Source organism: Plectropomus leopardus, chromosome 22, assembly GCF_026936395.1.
Source record: "Plectropomus leopardus strain MGB_pleo_1.0 chromosome 22, ASM2693639v1, whole genome shotgun sequence".
Taxonomy (NCBI): Eukaryota; Metazoa; Chordata; class Actinopteri; order Perciformes; family Serranidae; genus Plectropomus; species Plectropomus leopardus.
The window spans coordinates 8,312,771-8,331,250 of NC_142197.1; the positions used below are offsets into that span (position 1 = coordinate 8,312,771).

The 18,480-nt window shown below is 38.2% G+C and overlaps 1 protein-coding gene across 12 annotated transcripts in view; it reads left to right on the forward strand.

Moving 5' to 3' along the window:
• The window catches only part of mybpc1 (myosin binding protein C1), a 42,304-nt gene that overhangs the window by 8,220 nt on the left and 15,604 nt on the right, over positions 1-18,480 (forward strand). For 3 of the 12 annotated variants that reach the window (XM_088072418.1, XM_088072414.1, XM_088072417.1), the window contains exons 3-14: positions 3,177-3,251; positions 4,748-4,963; positions 8,518-8,565; positions 10,488-10,529; positions 11,002-11,037; positions 11,798-11,908; positions 12,201-12,349; positions 13,123-13,240; positions 13,327-13,378; positions 14,018-14,074; positions 17,967-18,133; positions 18,233-18,365. In XM_088072418.1, coding sequence (XP_087928544.1) covers positions 3,177-3,251; positions 4,748-4,963; positions 8,518-8,565; positions 10,488-10,529; positions 11,002-11,037; positions 11,798-11,908; positions 12,201-12,349; positions 13,123-13,240; positions 13,327-13,378; positions 14,018-14,074; positions 17,967-18,133; positions 18,233-18,365 — 1,204 coding nt within the window. The remainder of the gene's footprint in view (positions 1-3,176; positions 3,252-4,747; positions 4,964-8,517; positions 8,566-10,487; positions 10,530-11,001; positions 11,038-11,797; positions 11,909-12,200; positions 12,350-13,122; positions 13,241-13,326; positions 13,379-14,017; positions 14,075-17,966; positions 18,134-18,232; positions 18,366-18,480) is intronic. The other 9 variants (XM_088072416.1, XM_088072415.1, XM_088072420.1 and 6 more) reach the window with 9 other exon arrangements.

Genomic DNA, 18,480 nt, shown 5'->3' on the forward strand with positions numbered 1-18,480 from the left:
TTTTTGCCAGGCACTAAATCTTATAATGTTACAACAGTCACTACTGTAGCCATATGGAAGACTCATCTAATGTTAATGGTAAGTTAGCAAGTTCACGTGATGGACTAATTGGTCATGTCATTAGGATGATATGACATAACAGGACTAAAGATAATGTAAATAAAGTTTTCATACATTTTTTCATACAACTGAATGTAACATTTCCACCTAAGTCACGTCAAACAGACTTTAATTGCTATTTCACAACGTCATCAAAGTCCGTCTTTTGTTTTTGTTTTGATTGAGAAAATTACAGACTGTGGGCAATGGTGCCATATAGGGGGAAAAAGTTAGGATGATTCTAAGGGCCCCTGACTGACAGAGGCTTTAAAAAAATAAGATTTTTTTAAAATAGAAAACTATTAACTTGTCATCATTAACATAAGGTTTTGTTTAGAATGTGCTAACTAATACTAAGGGGTTCTTTTTCTTTTCTTGTTTTTGGCAAAAGCAAAAAAAAGTGGGCATCCTTCCCCCTGTATTTTAATGAAATGGTTCAGTTCTGCCTCTAAATCTGGAACGTGGTAAGCAAATTTGGGAATCCTAAGATGTTTAAAGATTTGCCCACCTAACTCTGCCTCTAATTGGCAATCCCTTACATTCTTACCCTAACCCTAACTAATTACGCTCATCTTGCCTAAACTTAACCAATCCAACCAACAAAGGCACCAAGTAGTCAATCATAGGCAGAGTGAGACGGGTCATTACTTCATCCTAGGATTCGCAAATTCACTCCTAGAATTCGCACAGTCGCATTTGGTTACAGACTTGCTAAGAGAGTGGAGTGAGGCATGTTGATGGAGCTGAGCCTGTCAGCTCCCAAAAGAAAAATCTGATTGGTAGAAATGAAAAGAAAGACACGAGAGAGAAAACAGTGCGTCATCCATATCTTCACAAAGAAAGGTGGGTCACCATTAGTGGTGAAAATTAACCTGTGGAGTCCAGAGTGTTTACATTTTGACCCTCTTTGAACGCTCATTTAATCAATAAACGCACACTTTTAGCAAGTTATTCATACTAAATCAGTTGTCCCTGTCCCTGCCTGGTATCAGGCCAAAGTACAGATGCAGCTTCATCCTCAGGAGACCTGTCTCCCAAAACACCCCCTAACAAAGAACCAGCCCCAATCCCAGCTGAAAAAAAAGGTGAGCAGCTTTCCGTCAAATCACATGTCCGTTGGCGATAACCGAAACTTTGGCTATGATGTTGTTACCACTGGATAAAGACGTACTCAGATTTTTTAATCAAGTGAGGGTAGAAATACCACAGTCTAAAAATATGTCATTACAAGTGAAAATGTTGGATTCAAAATGCTACTTAGGTAAAAGTTCAGAATTATTATCAGCAAAATGTACTTAAAGTATTAAAAGAAAGTATAGTCATTATGCATAACCATAGAAGTGATAATAACACGAGCTCCTTTGGCTATGATAGAAAACTGTGAGTCTGTTTGCATGTTAATGTCGAAATTTGTCAATGTGAAGCCAATTATTTTGTATACTACTAGGTAGATTAGTAGTACAATACTGCATAATATATATGGCAAATATCATGTTCTGACAATAATAGTTTAATTATTTTTTATTATTTTTAAATTAATTTTAAATAGTTTTTAAAATAGTTTAAACTACAGTTAAGCAAATTACTTCTTCAGCTTTCATTCAAGAGCAAAAATAAGCATTGTAACTTAAAAGGAAATAAAGTTTAAGTCTTTTGGAGATAATTATCAATATCGACCATTATGAAAGTTTTAATCATGATAGCATTTTCAGTCATATCGCCCAGCCGTACTTTACTAATAACTAAACATTAAAAGTAATACTTTACAACACATTTGTTACTCCACCATCTAAAGGCAGCATAAGACATCTTTGGAGTTAAATAGCATCGCATTTCTTGACTTTCCTTTGAGGCTAATTTCGCTCCTTCGTCAAGCTAACATGATGGGGTTCAGATCAACTTTTGCTTTTATCCCTCTACCAAACTCATGTTAAGACAACAAACAATCCAAACTTGCAAAATGTCAAACAAAGCATTGCTTTAGCACAGTACAAAAAAATGCATCACTTCCCAACTAGTGTTAACCTGTGTAACAAAATGTGGTGATATAAGCACAGTGATGACTTGCATTTCATGATCTAGTGAAGCCATTTTCGGGTGTAATTCTTCCTGCAAGCACATCTTTTCGTAAAGAGATAATACAATTATTGAGGCTCCGTTCAGACTGCAGAGGAATCAGATCTGATTCTCAATCAGAAAGACAGACTGTCTACACTGTTATTTGCAAATGATAAGATCGGATTTGTTTGTCCAGATATCACCAATCAATCTGCACGAGCTTCTGTGGTACATACAAGTATCTGCAGAAATATCTTAGGTATCTGCAGATCTTCAACAGTAAGTTCAGCACCTACCTAGTTCCACATAGTTTGGGACAAACGGTCCCAACAAACTAACACTGAAACAGCTACTCTTACGCAGTGTATTTGACGGAGTTTGCAGTTCATCACACCGAGATGCCACCAAACTTTCAAAAGTACGGCTTACCTATTACACACCATTCCATTCACATTATGGGTATTGATTGACAAACTATTTTGGTATTGCTTACACTTCATGAGTTACCCAGTCTGAGCAGAGTCTTAAACACTGTGTGGAAATGAATGACACTTCAACAAGTGTTGTAGTGTTAAATCCTGCCTACACCATAAGCATCTATATAGCAAAACCACCACAACACCTTGATGGAAGTATAATGTATGATCGAGCCTTTATTCATGTGCATTTTAACTGTGAATCTCAATGACTTTTGCATAATCCCAGTCTGACATATTAACATCATATTTTGTGCGTTCACTCCAGGAAAATAGTCCAACAATAAGTTTTCTTGTATTTTTTTCGTGTGTATGTTGGTGTTGCATCAAATGTAAGAAAAATTTGAAAATGCAATTTATGGTGATGAAGTGTGAATGCTGCAGGTGTGAGTTAGTACATGTTGTGTGCTTTTATGTCTGTGTGTGTGTGTGGGTGTGTGTGTATGTTCGACTGTGAGACTGAGAGAGGCATTGCAGATGCTGAAGCTTTGTGCTTGTAAAAAGCAGCTGTTCCATCCACCACTATATTTGTCACATGCTCAGAAAGTGTTGCCCCAGACAGTAACGGCCCTGCCATGCCCCTCCCTGAGATTTCCCTGGAGGTTTCTCCACCCCCAGGTGGGTAACCCTGACACCCCCTTCACTCGCCCTAGAATGTTACAGTTTTTTTTGCACATCGCACTCACATCACGTGTTTGTTTGGTGTGTGCCATCACGATTTCTTTGTTCACTTAATTCACTCTGAGAGGCCTGAAACTGCACTTTTCTTGTGTAGGTATGATTGCTGGACACACCGTATGTTCACACAGAAAGTTAATTAGGTTGACTGTAAGACCAACACTTACTGTATCTACATGCCTGCTCTGCTCTGCCTGCATTTGTCTCAACGCATGGTGCTGACAATAACTCGTGCTGTGGCTGTCTGTTTAACAGCGTGACATATTAAGTCATCGCACAGGAGGTATAGAGGGATTGAGGATATTGGATTTTAATGACTCCACTGGCTTAAGTCAAAGGCCAGCTGTCTTAATTTAGTGATTGAAGCAATCAGATAATTCCATACATACTGTGTGAGTCAGTAAATCCATGCCTCCTTGATCACTTTACAGTATAGATGTGCGATGACCAGATAGATGCTACATTGGTGCAACTGATCAAAACATATGACACAATAGCAATGAACATTTTGTTTTCAATAATAGATATAATTTGGACATAGTTTGATTACTATTTTGGATTGATTCTTTTGCCACACTAGCAGCACAGCTCTACGGACGAAAATATTAGTCGGCCAGTCCATCACTGTAGTCCAGACTGAAATATCCCAACAGCCACTGGTACAAAGAGGATATATACTGCTGATTTAGGTGATCGTCCGATGTTTTCATCCAGTCAAAATCTTAATTTGTCCAATGACCAAAAACCATTAGACCCAATTAAATGCTCATCAGCCTCAGCAGCAAGTTGGTGCTAATTAGCAGAGGTGTGAACTCGACGCATGAGTCAAGTCACAAATTTGATGACTTTAGATTCGACTTGACAAAATAAAAAATAAAATGTACAAATGTATGTAAATACAATAGCTATTGTAAAATAAACTGCAAATTTAATTTTTTGCTCCTCTGTTGTCAGAGTGGTATTAGGACTCAAAACGCAAAGTTTGGGTTTGGGACTTGACCAACAATTTGTCAGTCTTAACCTGGGACTTGACTCAGGACTTGGCAATCATGACTTGGGACTTGAATTGGGACTTTAGTGCAAGGAGTTGACATTAATCTTATTTGTAACTTGCAAAACAATGACTTGGTCCCACCTCTACTAATTTGCAAACATTAGCATGCTAACTAAAGCTAAGTTAGTGAGCATCATACCTGCTGAACATTAGCGTGTTAGCATTTAGCTCAATACGTGTTTAAGCCTTACAGAGCTGCTAGCATGGTTATGGACTCTAAATTTGAAATTCCCTTCCTTACTCAAATGTCACCAATTAGCATCTTGGCTATCTGGCCATTAGCTATTTATACCCACATCGTTCGCAAGCATTGCCATGCAGCGCTGCTGGTGGTTGTGCTCCATGCTTGCTGCTCCAGCCTGGCGCTTTATCTGCTGTACAGAGCCAGTAGCAGAGGGGAAAGAGCCAGTAGAGACTGATGGGAAGAAACCAGAGCCCACAGAGCCTGAGCCACCACAGGCTGTGGTGGCTCAGGAGCCGAATCCTACCGAGAATGGCTCAAACCAACCGCAGCCTAGTGGGGTTGCGGTAAAAGAGCCAGCAGAGACCAGTAGCTCTGCTGTAAAGGAAGAGGGCCCTTGCCCTCCCCCAGCAACTGGTAAGTATAACTCTTAAACATGAATAAGTCCCATTTCTCTCTCAAAGTGCATGTTTACCCCTCTAGCTCTTTCAGTCGAAATGCTACTGAAACAAGCCCTAAAAGTCTTACATTTCAGTTGCACACTACATAGCTCAGCAGCATGGCAATAATGACATAAACCTAGATGTACTTTCATTTTAAAGCTAATGTATAACCTCTACTTCCCTGCTGAGAACGCCATGGACTTCACTCTCACTGGTTAAACACGATCTCACAGAAATACGTGAAATGTCCAGGACCTCAAAACAAAATTTTGTGCTGGTGGCATGTATTGTGTTTTAATTACGCAGTGGTGACACGGTTTAGAAAAAGGTTGTGTTTTCGGTTAAAATAGCTAGGGTTTTATTTGTACCGAACCTAAGAATATCTTTAAGTGAGGTAAGTACATCACAATACGTGACAAAAAAGTTAATTACAAGAAGCAACATTGACTTTTAAGGAGCTTTTGTGGCTTTTGTATTTACTGGGAAAGGTTACAATCAGCATTCACTCCCGGAACAAATGACTCTGCGGTTGCCACGGGCTCCAATCAGCTCTGATTAGCAGTGATGGAAATACAACACCCGGGTGGCTTACTAATTTTAGCCCCTTTGCTGATGCATTGACATTATGCACCGTCTTCATCTAAGCAGCACTCGAATATCGCTCAAAATTTAGTCACCACTGAGTTAGAGAGAGACTGAATAACTAAGAGATATTTTTAAAAAAAGTAACCAGCATAACATTTTCACTGGCATTCATGCTGCTTTCTGCTGTTTACCAACCTGTTTTCTAGCCTGTCCATGACGTTGAAACAAAAAAACAGGCAAAGGCATACTATTTCTTATGGGGTTTCCTACGTTTAACCCTTTGAAACCTGGAGCGACATTACTTTCCTTGTGCTGCTTTGAGATGTACTTAAAAATTTTAACTCTGAGCAAATTGATACAGTTTCTTTTAAAAACATTGGAAAAGGGAAAAAAACAAACATGGGAGCTAGGGAAAAATATAATAATATTATCATACCATGTTTTTGCAAAATTACTCTAACTTTTTAAGCACCTTTTCCAGGGCATTTTGTTGTACTTTTTACTAAATACTTGCTAATTTTTAGGTCATTTCTCCTTTCATTGCTCACTGCCTTCTTCCCATGTTTTTGAAAGAAATCAAGCCAATTCGCTCAGTTTTCAAAGGGTTAAGAGACCAGCATACAGCATTATAACCAGCATTTATTTTAGTAGAAAAAAAGAATATTATTTTCATATGGGAAACAAACAGTGGCCTCCCGGGTCCAGTGTTTGTTGACCCATCCATAACCCACCCTACATGAACGTTTTTTGCTCTTTATACTACCTATGGAGTCGTAACCTTAACCACCACCATGGTGAACCAGGGAATACACGTATCCATCACGACAAAGGATCCTAATTGGCTTTTTATAAGCTCTGTTTCTGAGGTGCCAGCATGCTATTTTAAAACAATACGTGCAACCACCACTGAGAGAGGCATTGCAGATGCTGAAGCTTTTTGCTCGTAAAAAGCAGCTGTTCCATCCACCACTATATTTGTCACATGCTCAGAAAGTGTTGCCCCAGACAGTAGCAGCCCTGCCATGCCCCTCCCCAAGATTTCCCTTGAGGTTTCTCCGTCCCCAGGTGGGTAACCCTGACGCTCCCTTCACCACCCCACAGAGTAGCGTTCTTTCGTACATCACACATCACGTGTTTGTTTGGTGTGTGCCAGCACGATTTTTTGGTTCACTGAACTCACTCTGAGAGGCCTGAAACTGCACTTTTCTTGTGTAGGTATGATTGCTTGACATTCCATATGTTCACATGGGAAATTGATTAGGTTAGCTGTAAGATCAGCATTTATGTGCACTTATCTACATGCCTGCTCTGCTCTGCCTGCATTTGTCTTGGCGCATGGTGCTGACAGTATCTGGTGCTGTGCTGTCTCTGTGTAACTGTGTGACATATTGAGTCATCACACCAGAGGTACAGATCTACTGGCAATAGGAAAGCAGTCTATTGCCTATTTTACCGAGGTTTCCTGCATATAACCAGTGACATCACTTCTCGTGCTACTTTTAGATGCCTTTTTCAAGATATTTAAAACTTTTGAACTCTGAGCAAATTGTTGTTGTTGATTTGAAGAAGGCAATGGGCAACTTGGTAAGAAATGTTCCACAAACTGCAGAAACTGATTTAAAAAAAAAAAAGTATTATTTGTAATTCATAATTATGTATCTAAAATATTTCACAGAATTATATGTTTTTAAGCACCTTTCACTAAGTCTCGATTGTTTGTTTTTTATTTTATCTTTTTTTTTAAAACAATTTTTCAGTTTGTTTTTTTTTTGATTCCTTGATTTCTTAATCATTTTTGGGTTTTTTCTTTTTTCATTGCTTATTGCCTTCTTCCCATGTTTTTGAAAGAAATCAAGCCAATTGGCTCAGGTTTCAAAGGATTAAAAGGCTGGCATGAAGGCACTTATTTTGGCGGAAAATGAGTATAAGTTTCACATGAGAAACAAACAGTTGTCTCTTGGGTTCACTGCCAACTGCAGGATCCTAATTGACTTTTTATGAGCACTGTTTCAGAGGTGCCGGCATGTTATTATATTACAATACATGCCACCACCACTCAATGCTTTGTGAAGAGGTCGTGGTCATTTCACGTATTTCTTTGAGACCAGGTCGTACTGGTTTGAGCCATGCATTGATTTCTAATTTGCTTAAAAAACAGTGCTCTAACTCCTACATGGCTTGAATTGCATGCAAACTTCAAAGAAAAAAAACAAAACAAAATACTTTACACTGGATGACCTTTTGGTGTAGTTTTCAGATGTCTGAAGAAATAAATACTAATATAGACTAATGAATAATAATAATGAATAAGGACTAACAGATGAAGTCCTGAAATGGCAAACTGAAGGTGATGCGATTTGTGTTTAAGGTGAGTCATCAAACTCTTCATAATCGAGAAACATGAACGTATAAGCAGAACAAACACGCTTGACATAGTGTTGACAAGGCAACTGGCTGGTTTCCTTTTATCAGTTTTGCTTATGTGATATCTTCAGGTGAGTTGGAATGAACTGCTTTTGAGAGAAATGATACAACCAAGGTGAAGAAGCTGAGCGCCTTTGAAATTACGTTGTTGGCTTGGTCATGAGCATTTTTTTTTGCAATATGAGTTGCACCTGCTGCTTAAAGGTTGATTTGTATGATACACCTGTGTGTTTATGTGCGCCACGGTGCTAGCGAGCTTGTGCTTCTGTTGCGGCGGCTTGAGAAGCTTGCGGTAATAAGCAGTGCTGATCCCACACTCTAGTAGCTAAGGTCAAATCATATGTTGATATTTTGGTCTTATTCTTGCTGTCCAAGAGCTGCATGTTATGCTCCATTCAAAGTCTCGTCTCGCATGTGATCAACGGCCTTGTTGGCCTGCCAGTCTTGTGTCTTGTTGGCCTGCCAGTGATGGAGATTTTTGATAGGTGGGTCTATTTGTCAATGACACCTTTATTCCAGGTGAGGATGATGCTGCAGCCAATCCCCCATCCCCAACAGCCCCAGCAGGTTGGTACCCTTAACAACCCTTACTACTTCCTAATTCATTCCTCTTCATCTTACCATTTGAGGACGGTTGCAATCGAGCTTTCTCCTTAGGTCAGGCTCAAATCAACTCCCATCGCCTCATGGGTGCTTTGAGTAGAGAGCTAAAGTTGGTAGATATGTCGATGATATGTTAGTTTATCAGCTATATTGTGGCGATCGACTTAAATGTTTTCTGGTGCTTAATGTGAATTTCATCTTCAGGTTCTTGGTTAGTGTTGTAGTCTTTAGTAAGAAAAAAGCATTGGCCCTAGTCGACTTCACACTCGAAGCGGTGTATGTATTTTCGTACGGATTTTAATGTCTGTAAATACTCTGATGTATGTCTGTGCACTGACATACACATAGCAGCCTAAATGTGTGATTTTTACATGCAAATACTCCTATGAACACATCATCCTTTATTTACACCTCAGAAATAAAGGTATGCATGTGACCATATTTCACATGTATATATTAAACGTACAAAATAAATACATGGTTGCTAAATGTGCATTACACATGCACATTATTGTTCAATTTATTGTTTAAAATCCTGTCTATCTACTAAAAGGGAATGCTGCTGAATTGCAGGTTTTATATATGTTGTTTTCATGTCCCAAGACTGTTTGATATGCGGTAAACTCTAAATTATTACAATTAATTATCCAACTTTCGTCATGAAAATTAAAAATTAAATATATTATTGAATCGCCGTTGTGAGAGAACAGGTCACGGCAACAAATAGCTAATGTTACATCTTAGACGGGCCTGGGCATTGCCATTCCCTTTTATGCTGATACACTTGGTTTTTTAAAATACTCAGACGCGGTGAATTAATTTACTTGCTGTCTTAATATCAACTTTATATCTGCATCCCAAACTAGCTCAGTGACATACATATTTATCCTAGCTTGCAGCCTGTGAGCAAAAGAAAGGGGATTATTTTTAAAGGAAATATACAGTACTTTCCAAAAACGTTAAGGCTTTCCCATTGCATTAAGTCTTTATGCTAAGCTGGGTTAAAATGTACCACCACTGAACTGAATGTTGATAAAGCAGCGAATAAGTTAATTTACCAAAATGTCAAAGTATTCTAAATTATCTTGCTTATGTTTTAATTTCCCCTACTTGTATATACATGATAATCATTTAGGACTCTATAAGACATATTCCTGGATACTTTTCATTATAAAAGCATAATAAGCTGCTGTGGGTTGGAGAAGTTAATCAGACATATCAAACCCACAATTAAGTCCTTATCCTTGAAGCCTTTTTGTCTTGTAAAACATACTCAAAAAAGCTTCCGATGAAGCCTAAATTTGTCTTTTGTTTGGCTTATAAGAATACGTTTTCTGGGGAAATTTGTTGCCTTTTTTTTTTTTTTTAATCAGTGTACCAAGCAGTGTGGATGGCATGACATTTTGGTGAGACACCAAGCTGCAGACCACTGTTCAAAACCAAAAAATAATAAAACCGGTTGTTTTTCATTCACTGTTTCCTGCTCTTCAAGCGGCTTTTTAGCTACCAAAACTGGGTATTTTAGGCAAAAATATTATCGTAAACTAACCATAACAAAGTGGATTTTGTTCCTAAATACAGTGAATGGGTTGGCGGTGGTCAAAATGCTAAAAACAACCAGCTTCAGAACAAAAGTCCACAAATAGTTTATAATTAAAACCCTTCATTTTGATTTTAAAAGGGAAACGACTTCAAGGGTACGGAATTTGTAGTCGGTTGGATTAACTTCCAAATAAAAGATAGTCACACAGCAGCTTCCTAAAGCTGTTCAATGGAAAACATCCAGCCGCTAGTCACACTCACACTGATGTAGCCGCAATATTCATCAAACCACCTAGTTAAGTTTTTCCTCATTAATTTCAATGACTACTGTGCTTTTTTCACAGAGGATGCCAATTCACTCAAGAAACTCTCAATTGAGCTGCCTAGTAAGACCCCTCTGTCCAATCCTACCACCATTTTAGTACCTGTGAAACCAGTAGCCTACTCAGAATAAATATCAACCACTGTCTGAAAGTAGGAAACATGTTGGAGACATGTTTATTTATAGATACTTTTTGTGTGTTTGGAAGTTAGCTTTTCAATATTAGAAAGTGAAGATGTTAAAAATGTCCTTGCTAACACATTAACATACACCCATTAATACCAGTGACTTTCTTGGTTCTATGGTAATTACAATTTTAAGGTTTTACTTGACCATGTTTTTCTGTTTTCTGTACACATAAATTGCTATTTATGTGAATACATTTGGAATTCGGCTTCAGAATTCCTTGGGTCAGTGCTTGCAAATCAGTACTTGCTTGTTGGTTTCACTTTTTTTTTGAGTGTGTGCTTGCTTCAGTGGACTTTACAGTAATATTCCTTACAATATGCTGTAAATTTCTCTCTGTCTTTGTTTAGATGATAGCGTGCCAGCCATGGGGAGAAAAGACTCAGGTAATAAAGTGGTAGTCCAAAAAAAAGACTTGTATGGTAATTATGTACGTTCCTTCACACAATCCAATTTAGACCGGTATCAAAAAAATCAGTTTGTTGTTTTTTGTCATAGCTGGTCAGATGGAGCCTTGCCAGCAGCTTAGCATGATCCAGGTTATTTCGTCTCAACAACATGGTGTGCAACATGATAAAGATTGTTTTCCTGATATGTCATAGTCCCAGTTCTTGAACTGACATAATGGGGCATTCGGAAAATTAAATCTTTTTCATTTGCATTAGAATACTTAATTAAAAATTAGCAGCCAGCATATTACGTTGGTTGGATGGTTTTGTCCATGGGAAACTTGCATAAAATGTGAAGACAAGCAAAGGAGACAGTGTGATTTATCCACGTTCAGACCTCCCATTGCAAAGAAGACTGGACAAAAAGGAAAACGAAGACTTTACAAACTGTAAATGTCCCTTAAATGTGGTCTGACGTACTATTTAGACGCTTAATCTGTGTTTCATATTGTCTGTTTCATGCTTTCCATGTTGCAAAGAGCTTAAATTCTGCTGCTGTATGAGGTGTGATAGCTGAAAGTGAGAATATGTGTCTGTTTGTCTGTCTGTGTAACTCTCCTCTGGTAAGACTAAAATTTTCAGATCAAAAGTGAAAGGTGGGTGTATGAATTCTTCCACTGTATACTGCTGTATTTTTTCCTTGGACATTGACAGTAGAGAGCACTGTGTCATATATGTGTTTCTCCTGACTGACCAGTGTGGTCTCTGGGAGAGGGCCAGGCCCCAGAGGAGATTGAAAAGCCCATTGACACCCCACCACGGTCCACCCTGCTGATAGAGAGTCCCCAAAGTGCCTCTGTCGCTGTGGGTGAGTAACAGCACAAAAAAGGCAGTTAAAGAAGAGTTGAAGATGGTAAAACATGGTAATTCTAGACATTAATAAGGGCAGAAGAAAATTAAAAAACAAAAAAAACTTCCAGAGTGGAACACTAGACTCAGTGTCTACATCAGTGTTACATGTGGAGGTATGGTTAGTACCTCTATAGTTTAACATTTTATTACATCAGCTGTCTTTGTGACATTATTGGCTTATTGATTGGACATTTGGTCCTGCTGGACTCTGTTTTTCTGTGGTCACATTGTATTTTCTTTGTCTAAAGGTGGAGACATCACCTTTATTGCCAAGGTGGAGGCCAAAGACCTCCTCCGCAAACCCACTGTCAAGTGGTTTAAAGGAAAATGGATGGATCTGGCCAGCAAGACAGGAAAGCACTTACAGCTGAAAGAGACCTTTGAACGAGTGACCAAGGTACTGTAAAGCAAGGCCTAAACCTGTAACAGCTCCTACGTGAGCACAACTCAGTTTTTAAAGGGAAATGGCGGCACTGCACGTTTCTGCAAAACACCATATACGTATCATATCAAAGTTTCGAAAGTGACATAGTGTATGAGCTGCAGACCACACACACAGATAAACAAACAAGTGTTTTTCCACCAGGGCACAAAAAGTTGTTGTTTATCCAAAAGACTTCATTATCTGCCAACGTAGTGCAACAAAGAGCGGTTGTTTTCAACCAAGATGTAATTTCGTTTTAGGCTGGGATTGCGAGACAATAAGCAGTTGAATTTCTATCAAGACATCGACTAATTTTCCTCTAGGATAGTGCAATGAAAAGCGTTTATTTTTTAAAAAACACATCCCTGCATTTTCTGCTCGTATAGTACCTGTAAAAGCAGTTTTTTTTTACTGAGACGTCGCCTCTTTTTTTGCCAAGACAGTGCAACAAAAAGCAGTTGTTTCTTACCAAGACATCACTGCATTTGCTGCCAAGGTAGTGCGATGACAAGTAGTTCTCTTTTACTAAGGCATTGCTGCATTTTCTGTTAATATGGTACCAAATTAAACAGTTGTTTTTTATCAAGACATTGCCTCATTTTCTAGCGGTATAGTGTGACGATAAACTGTTGGGGGGTTTTTTTTGGTTGTTTTTTTTTTTTAACCAAGACATTTTTCTGTCGTCTGTCTTGGTGAGCACATCCTCACAAAAAGCTTTGTTGAACCGATTTTTATATGTCTGGTAGATCCACACATTTGAGATGCACATCATCAAGGCCAAAGAAAACTATGCTGGAAACTACAGGTGCGAAGTCACCTACAAGGACAAGTTTGACAGCTGCTCCTTTGACTTGGAGGTTAAAGGTTTGTTAAATCATCAGAGTGCATTACATTTATTGTAATATGTCAACAAAATACAGATTAGCTTATGTATTGTTGCTGTCTTGCAGAGGCTGGACAGGGCTCACAGAATATTGATATTCGATCAGCTTTCAAAAGAAGGTAACAAAAGAAATGTCAACAGCAACCATTATGAATTCACTATGTCCCAGTACAGTATTTCCTTTTTTTGCCACTTCACCTGAACAAACCAAGGTATTTATACTAGAAATGATTATATCATACTAGAAATGACACTAATAAATGCTCCTTAGTAGTGAAGAACAGAACTAGTGCGAAAAACATTTCACCTTGTAGTATTGTATTGTACGACATTTAAGTGTGACAAGATGGTTGTAATGATGTCATTAACCTTTCTCAAAGGTAATTACAAATCAACCAGCCGACTCAATGTGTAACTGAAGGCCAACTCTTGCATTTTAAATCTCCCTCCAAACAATGTGTCTGGAAAGCAATGCAAAGCATCCCAGTTTCACAATGTTGCTGCTCAGTAATGTTGCTTCGACACCGCACATCTACTGTTGCAATATTACCTGGGAACGCTCTTTAAGTGTCTTACACAAAACACCTTTTTTCAAGCTTTTATCCAAAAAAAGACACAAAAGGGTTTTTGTGTAAGCACCAATCGGAGCTAACGCAACGATTGACGTCAGAGCTTCTGCTTTGTGTTGCTCTTTAAACATTGTTTTCTAGTGCCTGTAACTGTTTCATCTCTGATTAATCTCTCCTTGTTAACAACAGCAGTGAAGGACAAGAGGATGCAGGGGAGCTTGACTTTAGTGGTCTCCTTAAACATAGGTGAGAATCACATCCCAACCCTGAGTGGATTTTGTCCTTTTTTAATATTTTTAAGCCCTTATTTTTATTTTTATTTTTTTTTTTTGTTGATTCGCTACTTTTCTCCTTCTTTTAAATCTTTTGTAAATTTGATTTGTGATAGTCCACGGTATAAGTGGCAGGTACTTTTTTTTTTTTGATGATACATTACACTATACCAGAGGTTTTCAGAGTTTAAAACTGTGGGCTCCACCCCAGACAAAATTGTCTCCCATCATCCCCATCTGTATACAGATACAATTAAAAAATAAATAATAGAATAAATAAATAAAACATATAAATATCTATAAATAAATAAATTATTATATATGTCTAAAACATAAAAAAAAAAAATAATAATAATAATACCTAAATTAGTAAAAAAAAAAATATGTGGCTACGTCAATGATAAAAGAAAAGAAAATACAAATACTGCACTGTAAATTATTTTAAACTCAATGATTTAAAAAAAAAGCTCATCTTAATGGATTTTTTCATTCACTTTATTTGTCTTTGTCTGATTTTGACTTGAGAGACAACCATGCATCATCTAGGGTAATTGACAGTAAGGAGTAAAGAGTCGGGGCTATAAATTTAATTATTTAGACTTTGGCATAATTAAAAATATGCAGAATTAGCTATAAGAATTTCCTGTTTGCAGTTTACTGATTGATGTACTGATAACTATTAATGGATTATTTTGATACGGAATAAAACGTAAAATGTGATGGTTCCCAGGAAAGCTCTGGAGTGATAAGGTGCGTCTTTATACTTTGTACTTAAGCAGGTATATAGACATTTATTTGTGACTGTTATTGGAGATAAATCACACTGAATCTAAAAATATGTGTATCATGCCTGTGTAGTCAGATTTGATTGAGTTATGAGTCTGAAAAGGAGTGCCAATTTTGGGAGGTGCGCCTCACAGTTTGAAAACCTCTGGTTTACCAAAGCTACTGTGGTGACTCAAAATAAACACCATGATGCATATTTCAGATGATACAGTACAAAGTGTGAGAACAAATAGACCTAGACAGTGACACTGTTCACCGGCGAAAGTATACATTTATTTTGGGCTTGTCTCTTCTTCTCCCCTACATATTCAGAAATCAAAGGTTAGTAGAGAGAAAATCATAGGTTTTAAAACGATTAGACCTTACTGCGGGTGAGTACTGTATAATCCTTTAGAGTCCCCAGCATGACATGTAGCTCTAGGAATTGGACGAGCAAGAGTGTTGGCCTACTGTAGCACGGTAACACTTCATTTGAAAGCAGCATTCCTAACCGCTCTGCCAGCAAACAGCAATGATGGAAATGGGCCTTGCATCATAAAAACTCGGAGGTGGCGGCTCTTCATCGAGACGTGAAGTTAGACGCCACCTTTATGAGGCAGAGTGCGCCATTTTGGATCATTAATGATGTGCTCGTGGGGCCACGGTGAAATGATGCTGTAAAATAGTGTTATCTCTACATTGTCGTTTTATTTCAACATAGAAATATAAGGCAAATACCACCATGTTTATTTCAGCTGTCTTTATAATTGCCTGAAAATAAACAGATGAGAAAAACAAACATAGAATGGAATAATATGTGACGCTATTCACCTCCAATCTTTCGGACATTTGGGAAAATGTCTACGAAAGAAAGGGCTGTCTGAATGTTCTTTATGTCAACTAATGATTACACTCGTGCAGGGCGACGTTTCTTATTAACTTGGACCTCACAAATCTAACGTCTTTAGTATCATTATCTAACAGTGTCGGAGCATTTCTGAAGTGATCACTCAAACCAACAACAAACAAAGGGATGGGCCAGTTCATAAGAGCAATATGAAAGACATTAAAATCAGCATTAAAAATCTTTGTTACAGGCTTTCTCTAAATCTCTGCATGCTGCATATCATGAATTCCAGCCTTCAGCATTACAAGAGGTTATATTACACATATATTTTCTATTAAAATGGAAACAACTCCCTAGTTGATCTGCATTTTTTCCTACGTGCTAATTTCATCCTACAACACTGTTAAAACCACTTAGTGTTCAATGAACTCAAATATCCTCCATAGTTCAGTTCCATTTTAATGTTTTGTAACAGCGTCCTAGGGCTGGGTGGTATAAGGGAAAATCAAATATCATGTTATTTTTGACTAAATACCTCGATATCAACATTGCGACAATATTGTAAGGTTGAATACATGTGCTTCTACAAAGTATTTACCCAACATATCTCAAAAATAATCAGCAGTAATATGCATTTTTGTACTGGAGGAACTTAATTGTAGTTCTAAGACTACCCCTTTCAGATTGTGTCCACACTGCAAGAACTAGGAATGACCATGGTACTTAAAATGCCATTTTGAGGGACAAAACACATGAGCCAATGCAGCACCGGCAACCACCATTTTTAAAAACCTCTTAAACTGACAATGCTAAACACAAACAACAACTTGTAACAAAGTTTTTATAAAAGGAAGAAAACGAAGGTATTCTAATAGAACGGTTCATCTGACATCCCACGAAAATGCATGCACAACAGCTCGTATGATATAATATGAATTAACGCCCCATAAATTACATTATGTCCTTAACATACAGTTATGTAATTAAAATACAGTTACAGAGGTTAGCTTTAGACAATAAACGTTTCTATGGTTAAATTTAGGAAAAGAAACATGGCGAGAGCGTTCCGAAAAATGTATCAAAGTTCCCTAAAAGTTCACACAGATCCAAAAAGGCGTCTCCTGGGAAGAAAATCCTGCGGGAAAGTCTGTTTTTTTCCTGGGAAAAGTCCATATTTTTGGAAAATTATGATATTTGTGACCCATCCAACATGCCTCCTTCCAAGAAAACTCAGGACTGATTTCTTGTTTACTCCCGTCAGCACATTGGTCACGAATTTGTATGATTTTTGAACAGTTTGTTAGAATAGACTGAAGAAAAAATTTGCAAATAGGCAGACAGTAATGTCCATTTATACCCAACATGGAAAATACAAAACAATTGGGACTGGTCAGAGCAAAAACATGAGAATCCACAATAGCCGCCTTACATTACTTTAGCATTTTTATTTGCTGTGTAAATGCAAACAGAACAAAAGCCCTTGAAAGTATGTAGTTCTCAGGGGAGCTGCCCAAAACTGTTTGGTCTGAAAATGCCTAATATGGATATCATGACTGAGTGGGTAAAGGTAAATAATAAACCAGCTAGAACAGTCTGTTAACTTCAGAAAATTACATAACTTTACTGAAATGCAGCCTTTAAAACCAGGAAAAGACATCACTATGGTATTGATATTGTAAAATCTAAGACGATAACAATATAATCTCGATATATTATCCAGCCCTACAATTTTCCCCAATTTTCTTAGTCAATAAAGATCCATTCAGATCATTTTAGTCTGTCAAGGAACTCCACGGTACGACACACACCTCACTAATCAAGCATTCCTGATTTTGGCATCTTGCACACTTCAGATTGAATCGTGGTGGACAGGCACGTCAAAGGACACGATTAACCCTCCATTATTTCTAAGCCAATTAGATAACACCTCTGTGTCTTGTGTTACGGTTAATAACATCTGACTCGAGGGCTGATGCAAAAAGCTATACAGCTCGCCATGCCCATCCCTTTGTGTGACATGTCCCAAGGAACGCTCTGCAGGGAAATGGGTTATGCAAACCAAAAATGGCAGAGCAGGAACCAAAGAAAACATGAACCAAGTTAAATAAGCACATATTTTAGAGCTGAAGAATCACCCTACCAATGCCTCAAAAACCCTATTCTAGAGGTACATGAGTAGTTCCTCAGGACACGTTGCAAACATCAGTCTATGACCGCTTCCCTCACATCGTTCCCTCGTATTCGGCACCGCTAGGGAGCCGAAACAGCAGGATGATACCCCAGAGGTCGATGTGTGGGAGATCCTGAAGAACGCTCGGCCAGATGAGTACGAGAAAATCGCCTTCATGTACGGTATCACAGATTTGAGAGGTCTGCTGAGGAGGATGAAGAAGATCCCAAAAGAGGAGAAGAAAAGCGAAGGTATATTCCTGTTTTCCAAATGTTGGATGTGCTCCTTGGTGTCAGTCTTAATCTAGATATTGGTGTCTCTTTTGTGACCTTTATTCCGTTTTTTCAAAGCTTTTGCGAAGAAACTGGAGCCAGCATATCAGGTGGATAAAGGTGGAAAGATCCGCTTGGTGGTCGATCTGGCCGACCCCACAGTGGAGCTCAAGTGGTACAAGAATGGACAGGAGATCAGACCCAGTCCCAAGTATGTCGTGACACTTCCTTCAATATATCTCCTGTGTCTTCTCCCCTTCAACACAGCACAAATGAAACATATTTTCAAAAATGTGTTTCATTTGTGGCATCGCCGTTCTTTAGCA